This window comes from Martes martes, assembly GCF_963455335.1.
Source record: "Martes martes genome assembly, chromosome: 7".
Taxonomy (NCBI): Eukaryota; Metazoa; Chordata; class Mammalia; order Carnivora; family Mustelidae; genus Martes; species Martes martes.
Genome location: NC_137894.1, coordinates 108428422 through 108450526, shown reverse-complemented (window position 1 = coordinate 108450526; position 22105 = coordinate 108428422). Strand labels below are relative to the sequence as shown.

Sequence of the window (22105 nt, the reverse complement as noted above, 5' to 3'; positions counted from 1 at the left end):
TGTATGATTAAATGATTGGGTAATACTGCCTGTGGTTTATATATATAAGTGGGTCTTGGCTAATTCTAGCACTTGCTGTTAGGTTATGTAGTTCATTCAGGTGTCTCTCTACCGAGGACAGAAATGAGAGGGGGAGAGATTTATTACTTGATTCTCTAAGGAGGAAGCTGGTTATACCACTGTGATGCATATGAGCAGGAAAAGCTGGAGAAAATGAGTGTCCTCAGCATGGAATTCTCAGAGACGGTGATGCCTGAGGCAAGAATTTGGCAAGAAAACAACGAGCAGGTCATTTCCAGGAGGTAGTTGGCTTCTGACCAGTATTAAAAGCCAAACTTGATCTGTAGATGAAAACCAGAAGAAATATGCTGTCCAGAGCCTTCTGCAGAGGAAGTTGTCTCTGTAAAGTGAGGATAAGATAAGGGACTTCTAGAGTTAAAATGCAGTTACAGTGATGAATAGAGAAAGGTGGGGGTTGGCTGAGCAGTGAAGGGAAAACTAGAAAGACCAGAGCCCAAGGCAGCCACAGGTCCTGGGCAAGGAGAAGCAGTGCCAGGAGGGCAAGGGGTGACACAGGGTGGAGGGGATGTTCCGGAATAAAAGTAGGACTGGTTATAACTATTTGGTAAGTTGGAGAGCAAGTTTATCTTTTAATACAATGGCTAAGCAAGCTATATTGGGGAATGTAATGTTTCTTTGACTCTTCACAAATGTAGGTAACAAACAGGGAGTGGGGGTGGGGCAGATAGTGTTAGCTACTAAATGAGGTGTTTTGAAATACTGTGGAATTTCCCTTCCTAAAGAAGTTTAAGGCCTTTATGAGAATAGGGTAGAACACTCTGGAATAATGGAGGCCTCTTCCTCTTATAGGACTTTTTGCCTTTTCTCTAGAGAAGTTAGAAAAATGTATTGAGTTTAGGCAACAGAGAGGGTACTGGAAAATTGAGTTTGTATTTCTGCTGCCATCAGGTAGAACCTGGGGAATCTGTTGTGCCCTGTTCTGGAAAGTAAGAGTAGTTATTTGAGGGGTTAAAAAAAAATCAGAAGGCAATTATCCTTAAATCTGCATTAAAATGGAAGCTAACAGGGATAGCGGGCAGTTCCTGTCCCTAGAGCCCTTTCTTGGGTTCTTTCTGAGGCACTTCCACCTGCACTCCAGCCTCCCCTCTAAGATGGGGCCAGCGTGCCTCCGTGAGGTCCTTGAGGGAGGGTTGACTGTCTTGCCCTCCCTTGGAGTGCCATGTCTCACTCAATTTGTTATGAAGCTATGTGGGTAAAGAGGGACGTTAATCTGTGATCATACTTAATGCAGATGTGTTTTTGTTTTCGTAGCTCACCGGCTAGCCCAAGGTTTGTTTTACTAATGAAGGGTCACAGAGACAGAGACACATCTAGAATAAGGGACTGTGACAGTTCGGGCGGTTTCCTGTTTCTTTTTAGTGATTTCAAATAGGGACACATACTCAGTTGCCGGAAATGAATATCAGAAGCCCCAAGTGCATTGTGTGTGTTTTAAACTCAGTATTTAAGAGTTTAATTTTTCTTTTCGTGTTAGCTGATTTTGAATCATAAAGTGATCAAAGCAGATGGTAGAATATATGTGTCCTCAAAAAGCCCCATGTTTTTACTGTTTTATCAGCTTGTGCACTTTGGCTCTTCCAGAAATCACTTTATTTAGCAGTTTTAGTACCTTTCTAGGATTGAAGACCCAAAGTCCCTGCACAATGAAATGTGGCAAAAATCCCGTATTACATAGCCAGCCTCCGTGTGGGGCATGCGTGCTTTCACTGCAAACACTAGCAAGGACGAGGGCCTGCTCTGTATTTATATACAGGAAGCACTATGACTATTGCAGTGTTTACATGTCTATTTTTGGATTCTAAGATTTAATATCAACAATCTTCACTTTTGGATTCACTGCTACATTTCCAATTTTGGAGACAGTGTAATATAGTTATCTCTGTATGTGAAATACCATTTCCCTGTGATGATTTTGTATGGGGCTAACAGACTCGAGAGAATTAATTTAATGTTACTGTCAAATTTCAGCAGGTAAAAAGTTGCTTTTTGTTTTGAGCAAAGTTAAGTCTTGGAATAGCAGCCTAATGGGAGTGGAAGGTTCATGGTTACGATTTGTGACTAATAAGGGGGAGAGATGGGGATAGGTCTAGATTACAGAGACGTTGGACTTAATTTTTTAGATAGCATCAGGGAGCTGCTAAGGTTTTTGAACAGGAGATGAAATGTAAGTGATATTCTTATTTTTCTTTCTCTAGCCCCCACCTAGAAAGTCCGTACCCTTCTGTCAGCTCCTTTAAGGAGGTTTAAGGCTGGCAGGTTTAACCCAGGATAGCTGATGGCAGAGGGCTGTTGTCCTAATCTAGTCAGATGGTAGCAAAGGAAGAGGAAATGGAAACGTATATATAAAAGAACTGCCCATCTCTTAAATTTTTCTCCTGTGCTCATCAAAGAAAATTTAAAACCAGAGGACAAAAAATTATCTATAGTTTCATTATTTAAATGTAGTAATTGTTCACATTTTAGCCAATTTCCGTCTAGCCTGTTTTTTAAAATGAGGCTTTTCCTTAAACCAAAAAAAAAGAAGGAAAAAAAATCCAGATGTACTTAACATGCAACACAGATTTTAAGAACGGGGCTTAGGCAGTGAATGGTCACTGAATTTAATAATTCTCTGTACTCGTATAGCCATAACCCCAGGTTTAGAAGATTGCCATCACTCAGAAAAATCGCCTTGTGCTCCTTTCTTTCCCTTTTCTTCTTCCTCTTTTTTTTTTTTTTAAGATTTTATTTATTTATATGAGAGAGAGAGGGTGAGAGAGAGCATGAGAGGGGAGAAGGTCAGAGAGAAAAGCAGACTCCCCATAGAGCTGGGAGCCTGATATGGGACTCGATCCCGGAGTTCTGGGATCATGACCCCAGCTGAAGGCAGTCGCTTAACCAACTGGGCCACCCAGGCACCCTCCTTTTTCTTCTTGTTAAACACTTTTCCCCAGTCTTACAATATATGTAAATTATATCATACTGAGCTTACTATATATGTATTATTCTTATTACATAGCACATATAATTATATGATTTTAATTAAAAAAATTTTCTTTAGCATGGTGATATAAACATGCTTTCATGTAATTAAGTAAATTTTAAAAACATCATTCTAGTGGCCACCTAATATTCCATTATGGGGATATATGATTGTTTACTTAACTGTTTTGGGACATTTAAACTGTTTCCAAATTTCCGCTCTTAAAAATAACACCACCAATAGCATCAAAGAGCCATTGTGAAGGCATAAGTAAAATGACTTAAAGCCGATACAGGAGAGGAAGAGTTAAAGAAAATTCTAAAGACTTAGAATGAGGAAGGTGAGACGAGAATTCTAGAGGGAAGTGGAGGTCAATGAGGATGAGATTGGTTTTGACTAGATTGAATTTGAGATCTAGGGAGATGTCAGAACTGCTCTGTATATAACTGGAAAAAGTGAAATTAAGGACATCCTCCTGCCCTGGAAATAGAAGTCCTAGTAGAAGAGGGCACAGCAGTGATTATTGAGAGAAGAGCATTACACCATGGATTCAGATTTGCACTACCTTGAGTTCTGGTGCTGACCTTCTTTGGGTAAGGATTTGTGTTGTTCATTGGGTGAAACGATGACTTTCAGGCATTCGTCTGACTTCTGTATTTATGATCTTAAGATCCAGAATGTGCTTTACTTTCTCTTTTGCTTTACACTTAAGACCTATTAATGTGATTGTTGTTAATTCTGAGAAAGAAAACTTGTGGTGGTGATACCACTTTACTTTGGCTAAAGTTAGAGCAGCTGCCATTTGGTTTTCTTGTGGTTCTACTGGATTCTTTCCTACTAAAAGGGATTGGCATGTTCACATAAGAAAATTAAATTACTTGAATTAGTAGAAGTTACTGGAGAATGGAAGATGTAATTTAATAGGAAATAATTGCTAACTTTTGAGTAAATAGGGGGAATTGAACACATGTATATATTTACTTCCTTTACCTCCTGAAATCAGACAAAAATTACTGAAAAGAAATAAAACCCAGAAGAAGTAAACAAAATGGAGAGGAGGTCTCAGAATCAGCATTTTGGAAACTAGAAAGCAAATGAACTGGTGGTCACTATGTTGGCAGATGAGAAAAAGCCGAAGCCATAAGTAGCCTGTAGGGAGTGTCTGGAAGTAGCCAACTCACACCACATTAACTGTGGGAAGGCTCAGAAAGATGCCTTTCAAACAAGTAAGGGCTCATGGAGACAAAAAGAGGAGACTTGGTGAAAAGTCTGTGTAAGAAGTAGCTAGAATTCCTGATCCCACTTCACCACCCCCCCCCAAAAAACAACCAGACCCCAAAAAACTGAAGGTTGACTCTCTGTAGAGGCTACGCTGGAGGGAATCTGGTTCGGGGACATTAGGCACTGCCTCGAACAGTGGGTACCTTTCTGAAAGTAGTGGAGCACGTCGAATGGGAAAATCCTCAACCCTCACACCACTCAGCTCTCAGATCCCTTGTGCCTCTAATCGCGAGATGGATGGGTAATTCTTTTTTTTTTTTTTTTTTTTTTTTTAAGATTTTATTTATTTATCCGACAGACAGAGATCACAAGTAGGCAGAGAGGCAGGCAGAGAGAGAGGAGAAAGCAGGCTTCCCACGGAGCAGAGAGCCCGATGCGGGGCTCGATCCCAGGACCCTGGGATCATGACCTGTGCCGAAGGCAGAGGCTTTAACCCACTGAGCCACCCAGGCGCCCCTGGATGGGTAATTTTTTAGAGAATCAGACAAGCCCAAAAAAAACACCTAAAGGCACCAATTAAAGGAGAGTTCTTAGGGGGATGGTGGGGAGGAAATAGACCAGCCAGTCTCACCTCAGACAAGCCCACTCCTTGGTGACTCTGTGCCACCGTCTCATCCAGAGCTTCCATTTTAAATATGCCTGGATATGCAACTGTGATTAGGGCACAGATTTTCTTGGTTTGAATTCTCTCTTCTGACACTCTCCTGACATTAATACTGTTAATTAGTTTTGTATGATTTTGAACTTCGTATAAAATGTACACGGAGGGGACTCAACTCACAAGTCTCCCTCTTTCCCTTGCATCTTCACCCCCCACCCCATCTCCTTTTCTGCCCTTGTGGCAATCTCTCTCCCCTCTGATGGGCGTGCGGTAGGTCAAAGAGAGTAGACAAAAGACCGAGTACTTTCTTTTCACACATTTTTCTGCCTTTTTGCTCCTTATAGCTAAATGTTGATGTATTCCTCAAAACTACCTTGTATTTACTTTGATCTGTATTCAAATTCTGTTGCTTCTCTGTCTTGAGCTCTCATGGATAGATTTCTTTCTTCCATACAGTTGTCAGTGCTCTAGTCCTTCTAGAAACTGCACATCTAAAGGGATCAAATTATTTTCAGAAACAATCAGTGTATGTTAAGTACAGTTATACTGAGGGATGATAACAGTGATCAGCTAGGCCAACAGAAGCAGCAGCAGTAATAACAATGAAAACAGATTCATTTTAGTCTATAGAAATCTGAACAGTGGCCATACCTAGTAGATTCTGAAAGAATACTTGCTAAAGGAAATATAAATAAAAATGACATCTTTATGAGTTAGGGAAATAGTACATGCCCAAGATGTCTATTACTTGAATCTTATCCTTTTTTAAAAACTGTGTTATGTTAGTCACCATAAAATACATCATCAGTTTTTGATGCAGTGTTCGAATAATCTTATCTGCTTCATATTTGAAAATTCTAGTTGGGCAATATGTTTTTGAACTTCCTTTTTTGTTTGATTTTCCCTTTCTCCAACTGACTATTAAGCTGCTTTTATCATTTTAAGATGTTCCCTCTGCCTCATTTCAGAAATTAGGTTTCACAGAATAGTTGCTATGGCCTAGAAAGCCCTGGTAATGAAGATTAAAGGTATGACCATGATGTATAACAATAATAAAGTTGAAATTATTGACTTTAGAAATTTTTTACATCCTCTTCTAGATTTCTGGATGTTGTAAAACAAATCTAACAGCTGTCACAAGTGCATGTTTCTTAGTCACATGTAAACAGTGGATGCTGTCTTTGGTTCTGGTTCACTGACTGTGAACTTCGTGAGCTTTGTCCGCAGAAGTGTTTTATGATAAAAATGTGGACACGTTGGTGGAGTGGCTTGACCACACCTATGTGTCACGGTGTTTTAGTCCCTCTTGTGTTGCTGAGACCTCTACTTGTGGCAAACAACAGCCTTGAGATTATTTTGGCTCAGAGAATCATGTTTAACTCAAGTGAACGTGTTTGTAATGATAACTTCTGGAAATTCTTGCTGAACTTTTTAATTATATTGATAATGTGACATAGTAGTGACAGTTACATATTTAATATCTTACAGAATAAAGGTAGACTGCAGTGGGTGGCTCATAATATAGGACAGTGTCATACTGATTTAATTAAATTTCTCCTTTTTAGATTTAGCTAAGGACATGTCTTTATGTTAGAATAAGGGATTTTAATGGTTTCACAAGTTCAGATAACTTTTAAACAGCTCTGTTAATTCACATAGATGGTGAGGTTTAAAAAGACTTTATATCTAGTCTGAAGTTAAAACTACAGTAAACACTATGGTAATTAAAAGACATGGTTTGGCTCTAGAAACAAATTACTGATTGAACAAATTGCCAGTGAATTAAATTAAGTGCTAATTGAAAGTTTTAAAATTTTGCCATTTGTTTCCTAATCAAAGTCCCAGCTTGAAAGATATGTATCTGCTCTGATTCTAAGTTTCTTTTCTTTTTTTAAAAAAATTATTTTTATTAACATAAAATGTACCATTTGCCCAGGGCTGATTCTAAGTTTCTTGAGCATAATTACAAATGCTTTGGGATTTTTCTCCTTGGTTTTATTTATCAATAATTATTAATAATTACTCTAAAAGGGGCTGAGAGTCAAGTTTGAAAGGTTCTTTATCACTGGGACTGTTAAGAAATCTTAAATTTGGTGTTACCAGAGGTAACTTGACCATTATATGTATGTTTATTATTTATTTTTGTTCTAAACATAAATAGCAAGGTATCTAGGCAAACTCTGTTCGAATTTTAGTTCTTATTCTTAGAGTTTGAATATTAATACAAATTAATTGAAAATTAATACAAATATGTTTGGAAATAGTCTTCTCTGTTCAAATGTCCGATTTCGAGATTTAAAGTAACTTTCGCTTACTTTAATATGTTTTATCTTATTGCATTTTTTTTGGGCCCACACAAAATACTGTGAGAATAATGCATGATGACACAGTTTCAACATTGCATTTACTGGGTCCTCCCTCTGGTTCTAAATGCTTGATTAAATAATTTTGTTTCTTTTCAGTACATGGTGGATTATAGAATGAACGAATGAATGAATGAACTTGATGAAAACACTGAGGGATATTATTAAAATTATTACTTGCTTGGATCTTAATACAAATAGGGCTAGAGGAATAATGGTACTTTCAAAATTTGCTTGGATGTTTTCTATTTAACATCATTCATATCATCCCTTTTTGTTAGAAAGTTTACTTTGTGGATGTAATTTCAAAATTCATTTTATAGCTATGATGTCATTATTTTTATATTTATAGTCAGTATATTTACAGTGTTGCATAATTGTATAAAATTATAGTGTCACAGATAACAGAGAGAGAAATGTTCTCAAGGTCAACTAGTTCACACTGTTATCCAAGAAAAGATGATACCTACTCACCTAGAAAGTAGTATTGTAAAACACAGAGAAGATGACTTAAGTCGCTTGTACTGTAGTTAAAAGTGTTTTCCTGAGAACATAATATGCCTGATTGAAAGTATTCATTAGTAGTCGTTGTTGTTGTTAGTAACTTATATTTTCTTACCTTCTGTTTTGTTCATTGCTAATCTTGGCATATATTTAGTGAGTAGTTAGTAGGCGCTAGCCACATTCCATTCTTTTATAACGTGCTAGTCATTTTCATTATACAACAACAAAGTATCAACCAAAATGTAAAATTAGTAGTTTCTATGAAGATAAACAGATTGGGGAAAGGGAGGGGTTTTGTCCTTGCAGTAACTTAAATAAATATTTAAAAATATTAATAGCTGTGGAGTGCTTGGGTGGTGACTCAGTTGGTTAAGTGTCTGACTTCGGCTCAGGTCATGATCTCAGGATCTTGGGATTGAGCCCCAGGTTGGGCTGCCCACTCAGCGGGGAGTTTGCTTATCTGGCTCCCCCTCACTTTCTCTCTGCCTTGCCCCTTGCTTGTATGTTTGAGCTCACTTTCTCTCTCTCTTAAGTAAATAAACAAAATCTTTTAAAAATATATTAATAGTTGTATTTTGTATTATAAGTCAGAAAATAGTAAGTTGTTTGTTTAGTGAAAACCTGATTAAAACATATGTGAACACTCCTTCCTCTTTACTTATGGGGCCACGTACTTGGGATCCTTCTAAGTTGTCTCTTTGACATTTGGCCAAGACTTTGAATTTTATTTATTTATTTATTTATTTTGCACCATAGTTCACAGTAATCAGCGGTAAACCAAAGAGCTGAAAAATAAAAGAGCAGCCGGTCCCTCAAAGCAAGTAGCTCTTGGATTCAAGGCCTTACCTGCGACAGCGCTACAGATCCGCATCACAACTGAGTTGTAGCCAGAAGAGGTTCTTAGTATTAGTGTCAGAATTGTCAGTTTTAGCAAATGAAAATATAGGGCACCTAGTTAAATTTGAATTTCAGATAAATAATGTGTATTTTTTTTTTTTTTTTTAAGTCTTAACTATGGCCCATGCAAGATGCGGGACATACTTGAACTAAAAATTATTTGTTTATGTGAAATTCAGATTTAATTGTTGTCCTGTATTTTATCTGGCAACCCTTGTTATTCCTGTTTTTTTATGTGAAGGTGCTAGGCATTCAGAAATTAGTAAGGTGTTCTTGAGGAGCTCAAAATCCGATTGTGGGTGGGGGGGAATGGAGCAGAAGGGATGTGGAGAATAGGAACACCAGAGAGGAAACTTGGCAGTAATCAAGATGTTTGAAGAAAAGGTCTGGACGAAACAGTGGGGATGAAAGGAGTGTTATGTTTTTATGTTAATGCTGAGCAAAGTCATTGTAGCTCTGAATGCTCACAGGTAGGAAGACTGTCTGCGAGTGCCACTGAGGGCCACCGGCAGGCCAGTAACATAGGAGGGTGGTGATGGGAAAAGGAGAGACGAGAAAACGAGAGGGTAAAAACTGATAAAAAGAAATGTGGAGGGGGGGATCAGAAGAGAAGGAAAGAGAGACAAAATAGGTCCATGCATGGTGTTCGTGGATGGCATGGAGGTGGAGTGCCAGAGAGGGGACCCTGAGATCCCTTAGTGCATATCATGGTGCTGTGTTATCTTGAAAAATTCACAAGCTCTTTGAACTTTTCTTATTCGTAAGAGGAGGGAGTTGGATGAGAGAGTCTCTAACATGATCTGATTCTAGAAGGAACCCAGTGGAATCCCTAATCCTAAATTTCTGCCTTTGAGGAGGGGTTATTTAGATTTTAATACCTGTTCCTCCTGTCCCCTCAGACTTGCTTTCTGTCCTTAGAGCCACTTCTGGAGGCTACCCCAGGGCCTTCAACCCTTTAGTTTGATTCCAGCATTCCAGTGTTTATTACAGTGCCTTTGGAATGAAAATGAATCAGACTACCTCAAAGACACTTATTTTTTAAACTTCTTTTTCTTTGCATTGATACCAGTGTAGATGAAAAGAAAACAGTTGGAAAATAAACCCTTGTAATTTACTTAAAAATTTTCTTTTGTTCATTTTGGATAATCCGTTCCTGAATGAATAAAATTGACAGTTTAGGACTAGAGCCTCATATATTTAAATATATTATAGAGACAGTTTTTGTGACTTTAGGAATACTTTGGCGCATTTTAATCTAGCTGCATAGACTCTGCAGAACTGCTCTGTAGTGAGGACGGATGCTAGTGGTTACTTGGAGTCATGATGTATTTGCATAAGGATACAGCTGCTGTCACCAACTTAATAATGTTACCTATTTAATAATCCCTTTAAAACTTGGGCTACAGTGGTGCCTGGGTGGCTCAGTCGGTTAAGTGTCTACGTTCAGCTCACGTCATGATTCTGGGTTCTGGGTTCTGGGACTGAACCCTGTGTTGGGCTCCCTACTCAGTGGGGAAGCCTGCTGCTTCTTCTCCCTCTGCCCCACCCTGCTTGTACTCCCTCTCTCTCTCAAATAAATAAATAAAAGCTTAGAAAATAAAACCTGGACTATACATCAGAAGTGGCTGCCATGATAAAGATTTAATGGAAGCAAATGTACCATTTTGGATAGTGGTTTTTAGGCCGTTTTTAGATCTCGGGAATCTTTTGAAAGTCTGACCAAAGCAACTGGATTGTTTCCCCAGTTGGACTCACCATACAAAATTATTGCAGAAAAGTCAGGGAATTTGGAGGACTGCCTCACCCAGCTCCCCCATCCATGGATAGCTCAAGTTTTAAATTAATGATTTAACTGTACAGTTAAACTGGTCCATTCGTTGAATCTTTCAGCCATTCATTCATGAGCTAGGCTCTAGGCATTGTAGGAAGCCATGATTTTTAACTCTTTCCTGACAGTAATAATCTTATTCAAACAAATTCAAGAGCCCATTTTCATATTGAAATTAAGGGCATAATTTATATGCTGTATGTCTCTAACTTAGGCTTTTTATAGATTTAGGACTTATTTTGTGTGCCCCAAGAGATGACAGCAACTACTTGTTTATCATCCATATTCCTCTTGCTTTACTACAGCTTTAAAAAATTTCCTTTTAGCTATCCACTTTCATCCTTTATAGTTATAGTCATATCATTTTCTGTTGTCGTTCCCCCTAAATCTTTAGTCATAAACATTTCTTTGTGCTACCATATAGCCATCATCTTTTTTTTTTTTTAAGATTTTATTTATTTATTTGATAGAGAGGGTGAGAGAAAGAGGACTAGCAGGAGGGTGTGGTAGAGGGAGAAGCAGACTCTCCGCTGAGCAGAGAGCCCGATGCAGGTCTTGATCCTAGGACCCTGGGATCATGACCTGAGCTGAAGGCAGACGCTTAACCGACGGAGCCACCCAGGTGCCCTAGCCATCATTTTATTTATTTTATTTTATTTTTATTTTTATATATTTTTTGAAGATTTTACCCATCTATCTGACAGAGATCACAAGCAGGCAGAGAGGCAGGCAGAGAGAGAGGTGGAAGCAGGCTCCCTGCCAAGCAGAGAGCCCGATGTAGGGCTCCATCCCAGTACCCTGAGATCAGGACCAGAGCCGAAGGCAGAGGCTCCAGCCCACTGAGCCACCCAGGCGCCGCCTAGGCATCATTTTTAATGTTGCACAGTATTCTACTAAGTTGATGTACCTCTTAAATATTGGACATAGGGGTTATTTCCAATTTTACTCTTTTTGGAGAATGTTGCAAATGACTGCTTTAAGTAGTTTTTTCAGACTTGTCTTGGATTAGTGTTTTTAGAACAGATTCTTAAGAATGGGAGCAAAGATTCATTCATTTGGTGACATTTTTATTAAGCACCTTGTATGTCCCCGGCTGCTTCAAAAGCTTGGCCATTTCCATGACACTTGATATGCTTTGACAGTATTTCCAAATTTGCTAGAGAACTACTTAACGGATTGTCAGCTCTTCATTGTCTAGCCCAATGGATCTGTGCTTCCTCATAACTCATCTGGTGAATATTTAGAAGTAAGCTAAATTAAGCATTATAAGGAAGGCACATCTGAAGAAATGGCAGTGTGTGGCTGAGTGAGAAGTGCGTGCCTTTGGAACTAGTTGCTGTGTGGATAATTTACACAACTTGACATTTTTTTGATATAATCGAGAGATGAAGTTTTGACCAAATCAAAGGTTTAGATCACTGTACAGAGTTAAAACATCTTAAGTTAAATAACTTAGATTGATTTAAATCACTCAGAACACTTTAACTTGAAATTAAAAAAAAACCAAACCAAAATACACAGTTTTGTAAATATGTCCAAATTTTTATTTTGTGAACGTTTATTGGATGCCTTGTATTTGCTAGGAAAACAAATGTGAATGTGACATTGCATATTCTTGGTTAGTAGGGAGAGACAGGCAAATATGTAAACAAATAATTGCTATAGTACATGGTGGGCTCTGTAAGGGGGTTTATACGACCAGGAATATCAGGGAGCAGAAGTTTCCATGTCCTTTTATCCAGATTTCTTACTACACAGGAGCACCCCCCCCCCTTTTTTTTTTGACTTTCATGGTTTACTTTTACATCTTGGGAGAGGAAAGAAAATTGTTACAGAGTAAGGTAGATACAAATGGTTTAGTTGGAATGAAAACTCAGTTTTGAAATATATGTATAGTTTCAAAAGTAAGTAACCAAAAGACTTCTTCCCTTTTGATTACAGTGTGGCTGGCTGGTTGAAGAGAAGTCATGGCTTGATGGTTTTCTGAAAAGTCACTAGTTTCTTTGTAAACGAGATTTCTGATAATCACTGAAAGGGACAAAAATAACATAATAGACCTGTGCAGGCTATCATTGGCCCTGGCAAAAGCACCCCAATATAACGATTTTTTCTTTTTTCCCAGTCATCTAAGCTAAAGTAGAGCAAGAGAAGTGGCCTGCCAACTCTTCTAGAACACTGTGGTAGAGCCTGACAGCCTGGGTTCAGTTGTAACTGCTGGTTACCACGTGTGACCTCAGATCTTAACAACATCTGTGCTTCCATTTCCTCAAGGGTAAATTGGAAACCATGATGGTATCCCCTTCATAGGGCTGTAGAATCCAGTAGATACTGCTCTGTGCACATCTTAGTCAACCACACAGTAGCATTTACTGCTGTTGACCTCTTTGTTGTTCTTCATATACTCTTCCCACTTAGCTTCTGAGACCCCAAACTCTAGTTCTTTTCTTCTCCTACCTTCTATTCCTTTTCATTTGTGGTGTTTGGTTGTTCTTTTTCTCTCTGATTTCTAAATGTTGGATGCCTATGGGTCCTTTCCTTTCTTCCTATTTACTCCTTTCCAAGGTGATCCATTGGGCTCATGGCTTTAAAATCATCTGTACGCCAAGGAGTCCTTATATGTCTCTAGTCCTGACCAGTACAGCTCTAAGGTCCAGATTTATATGTCTGATTACCTCCTGGATATTGCTTCTTTAACACATTCCTTACTGGATCTCTGGATCCTCCCCCCTCTACCCCAAACTGGTAAACAAAGAAAGCTTTCCCTTTCCCACCCATCTCCATCTTGGGTAAATGGCCTACATCTGTGACTCATCCTTGATTCTTTCCTTTTCTTTATCCCACGTATCCAGGCCAGCAGCAGATATTACTTCCAGAGTAGATTTACTTCTGTCTCCTCTGAATCATTCCAGTCCAAGCCATCATCATTGCTTGCAATCTCCATAGGCTTCTAACTTGTCTCTTTCCTGTCTGTTCAATACAGAGAGCTACCAGAATGATTTTTTTTTTTAAAGATTTTATTTGTTTATTTGACAGAGATCACAAGTAGTCAGAGAGAGTAGGGAGAGAGAGGAGGAAGCAGGCTCTCTGCAGAGTAGAGAGCCTGACTGGGGCTCGATCCCAGAACCCTGGGATCATGACCAGAGCTGAAGGCAGAGGCTTTAACCTAAACACTGAGCCACCCAGGTGCCCCTGGAATGATTTTTTTTTTTTTAAGGAAAAATAAAATCCTGTCACATTTCTGTTTAAGATCAACTGATGGCTTCCTATGACGCTTAAAATTAAATTTCTCCTTTCCCTAGCTTACATATCTGGGCTCAGTTTCTATAGTGAGAAAATTAGGGTATTTGTGAATTTAACTAAAATATTAGCTCCTGGAGGACGCAGACTTTTTTCTGCTTTGTTCACTGTTATTTTCCCCGTGTCTGGAAAAGTGTGTGAATATAATGAGCATTTAATGAATATTTGTTAAATGGATAAACACATACAGATTATGTGGTACCCCAGAAGCCTTTCCGCTTTCCTCTTTCAGAGCAGCATATTATACTTTGTATTTTCTGCGTTATGTAGAAAGTCCAGCAAAGGCTTCTGGTTCAGTCTCCTTTCTTTTCCCTTCTTGCCTTCTATACATTTACCCCTTGCTGCCCCTCCTGTTTTATTCTTCGTATCTGAGGACATATTTGGGTCATTGGAGAGGATAGATGACTAAGTAGGACGAGAAACAGAATAGAAATTGAGAAGGAACCCTGAGAATAGTAGCAACCACATTTTCAAAATAAGCATTTTCTGCAGAAATCTTGGAATATATGCAGAAATAGTAGCATAGAATAATAAATCCTCATCTCTTCATCGCCCAGTTTCAGTGGTTAAATAAACTCCGGGCCATTCTTTGAGCAACCAGCATTTAATCTGGAAACTGCCAATAGTAAAGAAATAACTAATTAGCTTATAGAGATTTGTATCACAGATACATCTTATCCTGGGCATCATTACTATTTTTTTTAAGTTTATTTTTAAGTAATCTCTGTACTCAGTATGTGGCTTGAACTCACGACCCCCAGATCAAGGGTTGCATGCTTTTGTGACTGAGCCTGTCAGGCACCCTGGTTTTTTGTAAACCCACTGAGATCAGACGAGGTATGATTTCAAGGATGTTAGGTTCGGAAATATCTTTTCTGATTTGCTTTCTGTAAATGTCTGACATTTTACCATTAGTTCAACCTGTAAATTTGCAAATTGTGAATAAACCTGAAAAGGGAAATACACAAAGCCCATTAGCAGTTATTTATATCTTCATGTAAATTGGTTAATTAGAAGCACGCTTGACCAGTAAGTAACCAAGAGCAGGCTTTGATGGGAGATTTAAAGTCACAGGGGCCTGGGGTGGGGATGGCCATATAAGGACAAGGAGTATTGTTCAAGCGGGCAGGAGGTGCAGCTCTACCGCTCTCCGGCTTTGTCTAGAGGTGGTCCAGGCCACGAGGGCTGTAGAAAGAGGTCCCCGTTCCAGTTTGGTGGTGTTGCTGTCATTTGTCATCTGGGTTCCCTTCGGCTGGCTGCAAACCTTGTATACGGCTGCCCAGGAGGTGCTTCCATTTAACTCTGCTGCTTGTTTATTTTTAGGTATCTTGCAATATATTCAGAACTCTCCCTCCTAGCGACAGCAATGAATTTGATCCAGAAGAAGACGAACCTACCCTTGAGGCATCGTGGCCACACTTACAGGTACTTTGAACTACCATTTGTTATAAAAGAAAGCTCCATTAACTCATTAGCTAATTAGCATGGGAATTTCTTGAAGGCCTTTATTTATTCACCCAGAAATCAAATTAGAGTACATTAATGGAAAGCTGGAGAATGCTGTGTTCCTCTCTCTCTTGGTAATTAGGATGCCAAAAGAATAAAATAATAAGTTGTGGTATAATGCTTTAGTGTGGTTCTTCCCAGGTTGTGGGTCAAGCCAGTGGTTCTTGCTCTTTGATGAGAGCTTCTGTGTGATCCTGCCTGCTGGAGCTTCCAACAGGAACTGAGCTATATTCACATTAATATTAGTTGGATGTGATTATGTCATAGAGTTTATATCTCATTTTCATCAGCAGGTTCCCTGGGGATTGAATGCCTGTCTTCATGATAGCCACAGATGTGCTTCTGTAGCCTTCAAGGGCAAAAGCAAATTGCAATAGTTATTTCATAGTGTTGTAAGGCAGAGCAACAACTGATAGAAAGCTTATGTGAAGGACAGTTTTGTTCTCTTGCATTGGGAAAGCCATGTTTTCTAGTCATACACATGTGCCAGGACAGGTCAAGGCCATCCCTGTATCTCCTGTGCCAGCTCCAGGCCCATCTGGACTGTATTTATTTACCCATACCAGTCATTTTCCATCTTCCCTTCCTGGTGGCTTGCCCTGCAGGCCAACATTTCTCAAAGGAATAGAACAAGGAAATATAAATGTAATGCTCCCCCAAGCTATCTTTCCATTGAGTTAGTATGTCCTCAGAGGCTGGATGACAACCAGCCAGGAGGGAAGGCGTGGGAGAGAGGGGCTAAAACCTTGCACACTTTCAGCCAGAGGCAGAAGCCATTGTATCTTTGATGTGTGCTCATGGCTACTTGTTGACTTTGAGAAGAGCAGAAAACTGTGCCACAGGGAGGCCAGGCCTAGAGGGTGTCTGAAAGTTTCTTTCTTCCCCACTTCAGAATTTTTGACATCAGTTTGCAGCTTTCCCTGTCCTGCTTTGGCAGCTCAAGGTTGCTACAGATATACATGTATGCCGTTTCCCCTAGTTATGGAGAGAGCTTTCTGGGCCTCCATTTCCTCAGCTCTTACTTGGGTGTGTTATACATATGTATTCCTGCTGCCAGTGCCAAGACTGAGTAAATAAGTTAAAATGCTGTGGCTGATTTCCTATTTTAGCTGCTTGATTTTTTTTTTTAAAGGTGTCAGACATACTATCTGCAATCTAAGAAATTTAGAAAATTATTTGTGCTTTTCATGGTGTATCCCAGATTGTGATAAAAATTAAAATTAAAAAAATCATTCTTTTGACTAGGTGGACTTCTTGTCATGTCTTATTCTTAATATTTGGCACCTGTTCCTAAAGTGCAGTGTAGTCTGGAAGAAATTTAAAAACCAAAACAAATAAGATAATCTCTTCACGAAAGTCCCACATCTCATGATTGGAAAAGACAGGAAGAACGCTGTCTTCAAAGCTTCAACTTCTCTTCTCTACATCCATCCCAGAGACAGTAGACTACTCTTATCCTTTGCAAGAGCTTTTTGAATGCTCTAAATCATGATCCCCAGAGATATAAATTTCTCCTAAAGCACAGTCAAGTTGAACTGAGTATTTCAGTTAATCCTTCCTATGCTTAATGACTCTGTAAAATACAGACCAAATTAATTTCTAAAGCTATGAAACTAAATTCTGTCACCAAAAATCTCTAGCTTACATTGTGTCATTCCTACAGGAGCATTAACTGTTAATTCACCTGAAACTGTAAAACCAAAGCGACAATGAGGAGCGATGATGAGACCTTTACCCTTATGATGTAAAGTCACAAAGTGTATTCCAAAACGGGCTGGCTTCATCTGTGTTGACACCCTGTTCAAGCCTATAAGCCTCTGATCCCTGCTTTAGCTTAGGGGAAAATATGACTTAGACTGGATCAGGTAAAGGAAACCTACTTTTAAAATTCACAAATTAACCTTCATTTGTAATAAAGGTCAAGTCAGTAGGCACACTGTTGTCTTCAACTTTTCCTTTCTGGAGGTCTTTGTACTCAAGATTCCTGTGTTTCTCTTATGTATTCTAACTCTACAAATTGGTCACCTTTCCATTTTCACTGGTAGGTGATTTAATACTGATGCATTCAAGAAATCTCTTTATCTGTTCATGACAGGTCATTCATGTGATAGTGAGTTATTACTAAATTTAACATTTTACTTTTTAATTGATCCAGCAATATTTTTCTGACCAAAACATAGCACTTTCTCTGACCTTTCCACTTTTTATTAACTCCAGCATTAGCAGGGGCTGCTTCTTCTGGATCACATTTTTATAAGGAAGCACAGCGTTTATTACCAGATATCTGATAATAGTACGCAACAACAAAATTGCATTGAGATGTGGTTATTGGGCGATGGGGGCAATGAGCCTGGCCAGTTGACTGTTTTGCACGCCTCTGGTCTGATTCAAATTTGTGGCCCATACGAAACTACACCTAAGAAATAGTGGATCTTTGGAGATATTTAAAAATAGCAAAAAGTTTGGTGGCCCACTCTGTTAAGTGTCTGACTCTTGATTTTGGCTCAGGTCATGATCTCAGGGTCATGAGATCAAGCCCTGAGCCCTGTGTCTTGGGCTCTGTGCTCAGAGGGAAGTCTGCTGGAGATTCTCTCTCTCCCTCTGCCCCTCCCCTTACTTGCTTGCTCTCTTTCTCTCTCAAATAAATAAACTTGAAGAAAAATAGAAAAAAGTTTAAATCCACAAATTTTTAGTTTAAATATACCAAAGGTTCTACTGTATGTGTATTATTTGATCTTTTCTCTTATCTGTCTTGGTATCTTTTAAACTGGTATTCCATAGTTACTATGGTTTTTTTGGTGTGTGTTTTTTGAATTTGGGTCTGTAATTCCAGTAGAATATGATTTTGCAGGACTTCCATTTACAATCAGGGGATTGTTTTGAGTGCTTTAACACTTGAGACTGAAAAACAGAAATGCTAAAAAGTCTTTTTACCTCATGTTCCTTGGAGCATTCACTTATGTGATTTTGAACAGTGAAATTATTCTCTCAGTCCTTAGTCTTTCTTCCCTTTAGAAATTCAAGGGAGATTTTTGATTCTGAGGTAAAAATCTGTCTCATAAGTGTAGAGAAGATTTATGCTTATTAATAAATGTGTCTAAAGTGTTTCCACCAAACTGTTTTAAACTGTATCTGCTTTCAAGGGACCAGAGGGGAGCACTTTGCTGGTCCTGCTAGAAAGCCCTGCCAGCCCACAAGTCAGGCCTGCAAGATGAGAATCTTTCCACTTTGTGTGAATTAAACCCCTTTTATGGGTTGTTTGAATAAGGCTGACATTCTATTTATAAAAGAAAGAGTTGAAAAATTAGTGTATTGAAAAAAGAACTATTCTTCTAGAGCGTGTTGGGGGCTCAGTCGTATTATTATGCGTAGAAGTACAGCTTGACAATGTTCAGATCATTGGGCAAGAAGTTTTTCAAATTCAGAGTTTCAAAGAGAAAAACGATTTTTTTTTTACTTTAAAAAAATTAAGGTTAAGATTAATTAATTAACAATTAAGATTTTACTTAATGTGAATACCTAATTTAAGTGTTAAGTTAGAGTCTGAAGTCTTGTAAGGTCACTGTATATGCGTTTAGGTTAGTGGTAACAACAGACCCTTGGGGGACCCTGAGCCCTGATTTTCAGGCCTGCAAAGTCAAAACTAGTTTCATAATATTACTGTGCTATTTGCTGTTTTCACTGTGTTGACATTGGAACGGATAGTTGTAAAAGCATTGGTGGTTGAAATTGCCGCTGCCTTAGCACAAATCAAGATGGTTGTGGCAAATTGGCTTTGTAATCATATTCTTTATTGCCGTGGGCTGACAATTTAAAAAAAAGGCAATTTCATTTAAAAATGTTCTTGGAAAAGCAGTAAAAATTATGAAATTAAATATTAAATCTTGACCTTTGAGTACACAATTTAAAAAATACTTTGTGACAAAGAGCGAAATGGAAGTATGTGCCACGCCCAGTGACTACATACTGAAGTATATCAGTTTGTCTTATGCTAAAGCATTTTTGTGATTGTTTGAGCTACCAGCTTAACTAGCTGGTTTTTCATGAGGTATTTTTACTGGAAGGAATGTCTGGCAAACTGTAGTTCTGTCTTGGGTATTTGGTGGATGTTTTCTTGAAAATAGACAAAACAACTGATAAAATTAGAGCATTCAAGCAAAATTAGAATTATAATTTTGGAAAACTTTTATCTTTCTGCTGTTACCTTGAACTTTATCGTTTATCAAAACTGAGACTTTTTGATAAAATTAGAGATTTTAAGGAATAGGACTTTGGATACTATATAATAAAACTTGTCAGCATTTGAAAAATCTGCATAACTCGGTGAACCAGTATTTTCCAGTTGGCCACTGAATGATATTAGGAAACCATGCATGGGTAAAAATCCTTTCAAAGTGCAAGACAGACAATTGGAATTTAGTGTTACAGAGTATGAAAAATTCATTGATTTTGGCTTCAGATGCTGCATTGCAACTTCTGTTTAAGAAACTCAAGTTTTGGTGTAGTATCAAAGAAGAATTTTCGCAATTATGTAAAAAGACTATGAAAATACTCATCCTTTTTCATACTGTTAGATCTGCATGAGGCATGATTTTTTTATATACTTCCACCAAAACAGTATATTGTAACGGATTGAATGTGGAAGCGGACGATAATCTGTTTTCTAATACTCAAATAAAGAGATTTTTCAAAAATAAAAATAATGCTTCTTAGTAATTCTTTTTGGAAAATAAAGTTATTTACCACAAAAATAAAGTTATTTCTCACATTAACGTATATTAATATGTAATGTATTTTATTGCTTTAAAATGAAATAGTATGAAATAGTATTTACAATGAAATAAGTATGTATTTTAAATTTTCTCAGGTTGTGTTTCTGACTTTACATATGTAAATATATGTATTTTCATGTATATATGTCATATATACAAAAAGTTTGGAATCTTCAACAATTTTTAAATGTAAAGGAACAAGACTGAAAAGTTTGAGAACGCTGTTTTAGGCAAAAGTGATAATGGTGTTGTGTGTTAGTCACTGTGCATAGCGCTTTATATATATATTATCACATTTAATCTTAGGGATTGTCATCCCCTGTTATTCAGGTGAAGAAACAGTCTTAGAGAAATGAACTTGCCTAGGGTTACACAGTTAGTAAGGGAGAGATCTAGACTTCCAACCCAGTGCCTGTCTGTCTCTTGTTAAAAGTTCTGTTTTTAACAAGATGGGATCAGGAGGGAGACAAACCATAAGAGACTCTTAATCTCACAAAACAAACTGAGGGTTGTGGGGCGGTGAGGGAGAGAGGGTGGTTGGGTTATGGACATTGGGGAGGGTATGTGCTATGGTGAGTGCTGTGAAGTGTAAACCAGGTGATTCATAGACCTGTACCCCTGGGGCTAGTAATACATTATATGTTAATTTAAAAAAAAAAGATTAATCAGTTACCTAAAAAAAAAAAAAGTTCTGTTTTTTATATACTGTTCTATACTCCACCAGGATCTAATATATACTTTAACATATTTATTTTGCAAAGAGCATAAACAGTGATCTTCTACTGTTTACTAGAACGATTATTTGAGATTGACTCTACAGATGAGGATATTTTTATTCCTTGCAGATGAGAGTATTCTGATAAACTACCATGTATTGGTTAGAGGAGTGTAACTTGCCATACATTTTCTGAAAGGAAATTTAGCAGTGGGTGTTGAAAATCCTAAAATGTTTGGATATGTTTTGCCCTAATGATTCCACTTGTAGAAATATTTCCTTGTGAAATAATTGAGCAAATGCACTCTGATATATATTACATAATACACATTGTGGCATAATTTGATGTAGAAGTAAATCAGAAACTATTTAGATGTCTAAACATAGGAGATTGGTTAAATCAATTATAAATTATAAATTATGTATAATTATAATTACAAATTATAAATTATGTATAATGGCCTACTTGTAGCTACTAAGAATGATAGCTTAGATATTATTGATATCAATTATATGTTTAGATGGTAAAAGTAACTTGAAAACTATATAAAAATATATGTATAGTTCATTGATATGTTGCAGAAATATCGAAAAAAATCAGGAGGTTCATACATTAAATTGTTAACAGTGGTTATCGTAGATGGTGAGGGAGTGGGGGATTTTTATTTGCTTTGTTTGGCTGTATTTTCAGATTTTTAATTTAAAAAGTTAAAAAACATAATAGCAGCCATGAGCCACAAGAAGGGCTAGCATAGCTTATAACTGATATTAAAACTCAATTTTCTAAGCCCTGTCAGCTTTAGTGTTACAGGCTTTCTATGGTTTTTTGATACTATGCTCAGTGAATTATAATTTGAAATTAACTGTAATCTGTTTGTTGCAGCTTGTATATGAATTTTTCATACGATTTTTGGAAAGCCAAGAATTCCAACCCAGCATTGCCAAAAAATACATAGATCAGAAATTTGTATTACAGGTAAGCAAAGCAGAGAAAGTTTTATGGTTGCATGTATTTGTTATTCAGTTGATTACACTTTACCTTTTCTCTTGATTGTTTAAAAATTTTTCCGCAATGGTTATATCACCTTTTAAACAAATACTGTATACATAAGTTAGTTCCATTATTGCCCGTTAAAAGTAATAGGTACTTCTTTAATTTATTGTTAGTTTATTGATGGAAATTAATTTCGTTTTAAACAACAAGGAATGATAATGCCTGAATCTCTGCAGTTTCTTAAAATTTAATTATAAAAGGAATTTCATTTATAGGACCTCTAGTTTGTGTGAATCTTTGTGTA

The 22105-nt window shown here is 37.7% G+C and overlaps 1 protein-coding gene across 4 annotated transcripts in view; it reads left to right on the top strand.

Annotated features, from left to right (window-relative positions):
* PPP2R5E (protein phosphatase 2 regulatory subunit B'epsilon) overlaps positions 1-22105 on the top strand; it is a 143213-nt gene that overhangs the window by 84934 nt on the left and 36174 nt on the right. For all 4 annotated transcript variants that reach the window (XM_080807344.1, XM_080807341.1, XM_080807342.1 and 1 more), the window contains exons 4-5: positions 15138-15239; positions 21691-21783. In XM_080807344.1, the coding sequence (XP_080663470.1) occupies positions 15138-15239; positions 21691-21783 (195 nt within the window). The remainder of the gene's footprint in view (positions 1-15137; positions 15240-21690; positions 21784-22105) is intronic.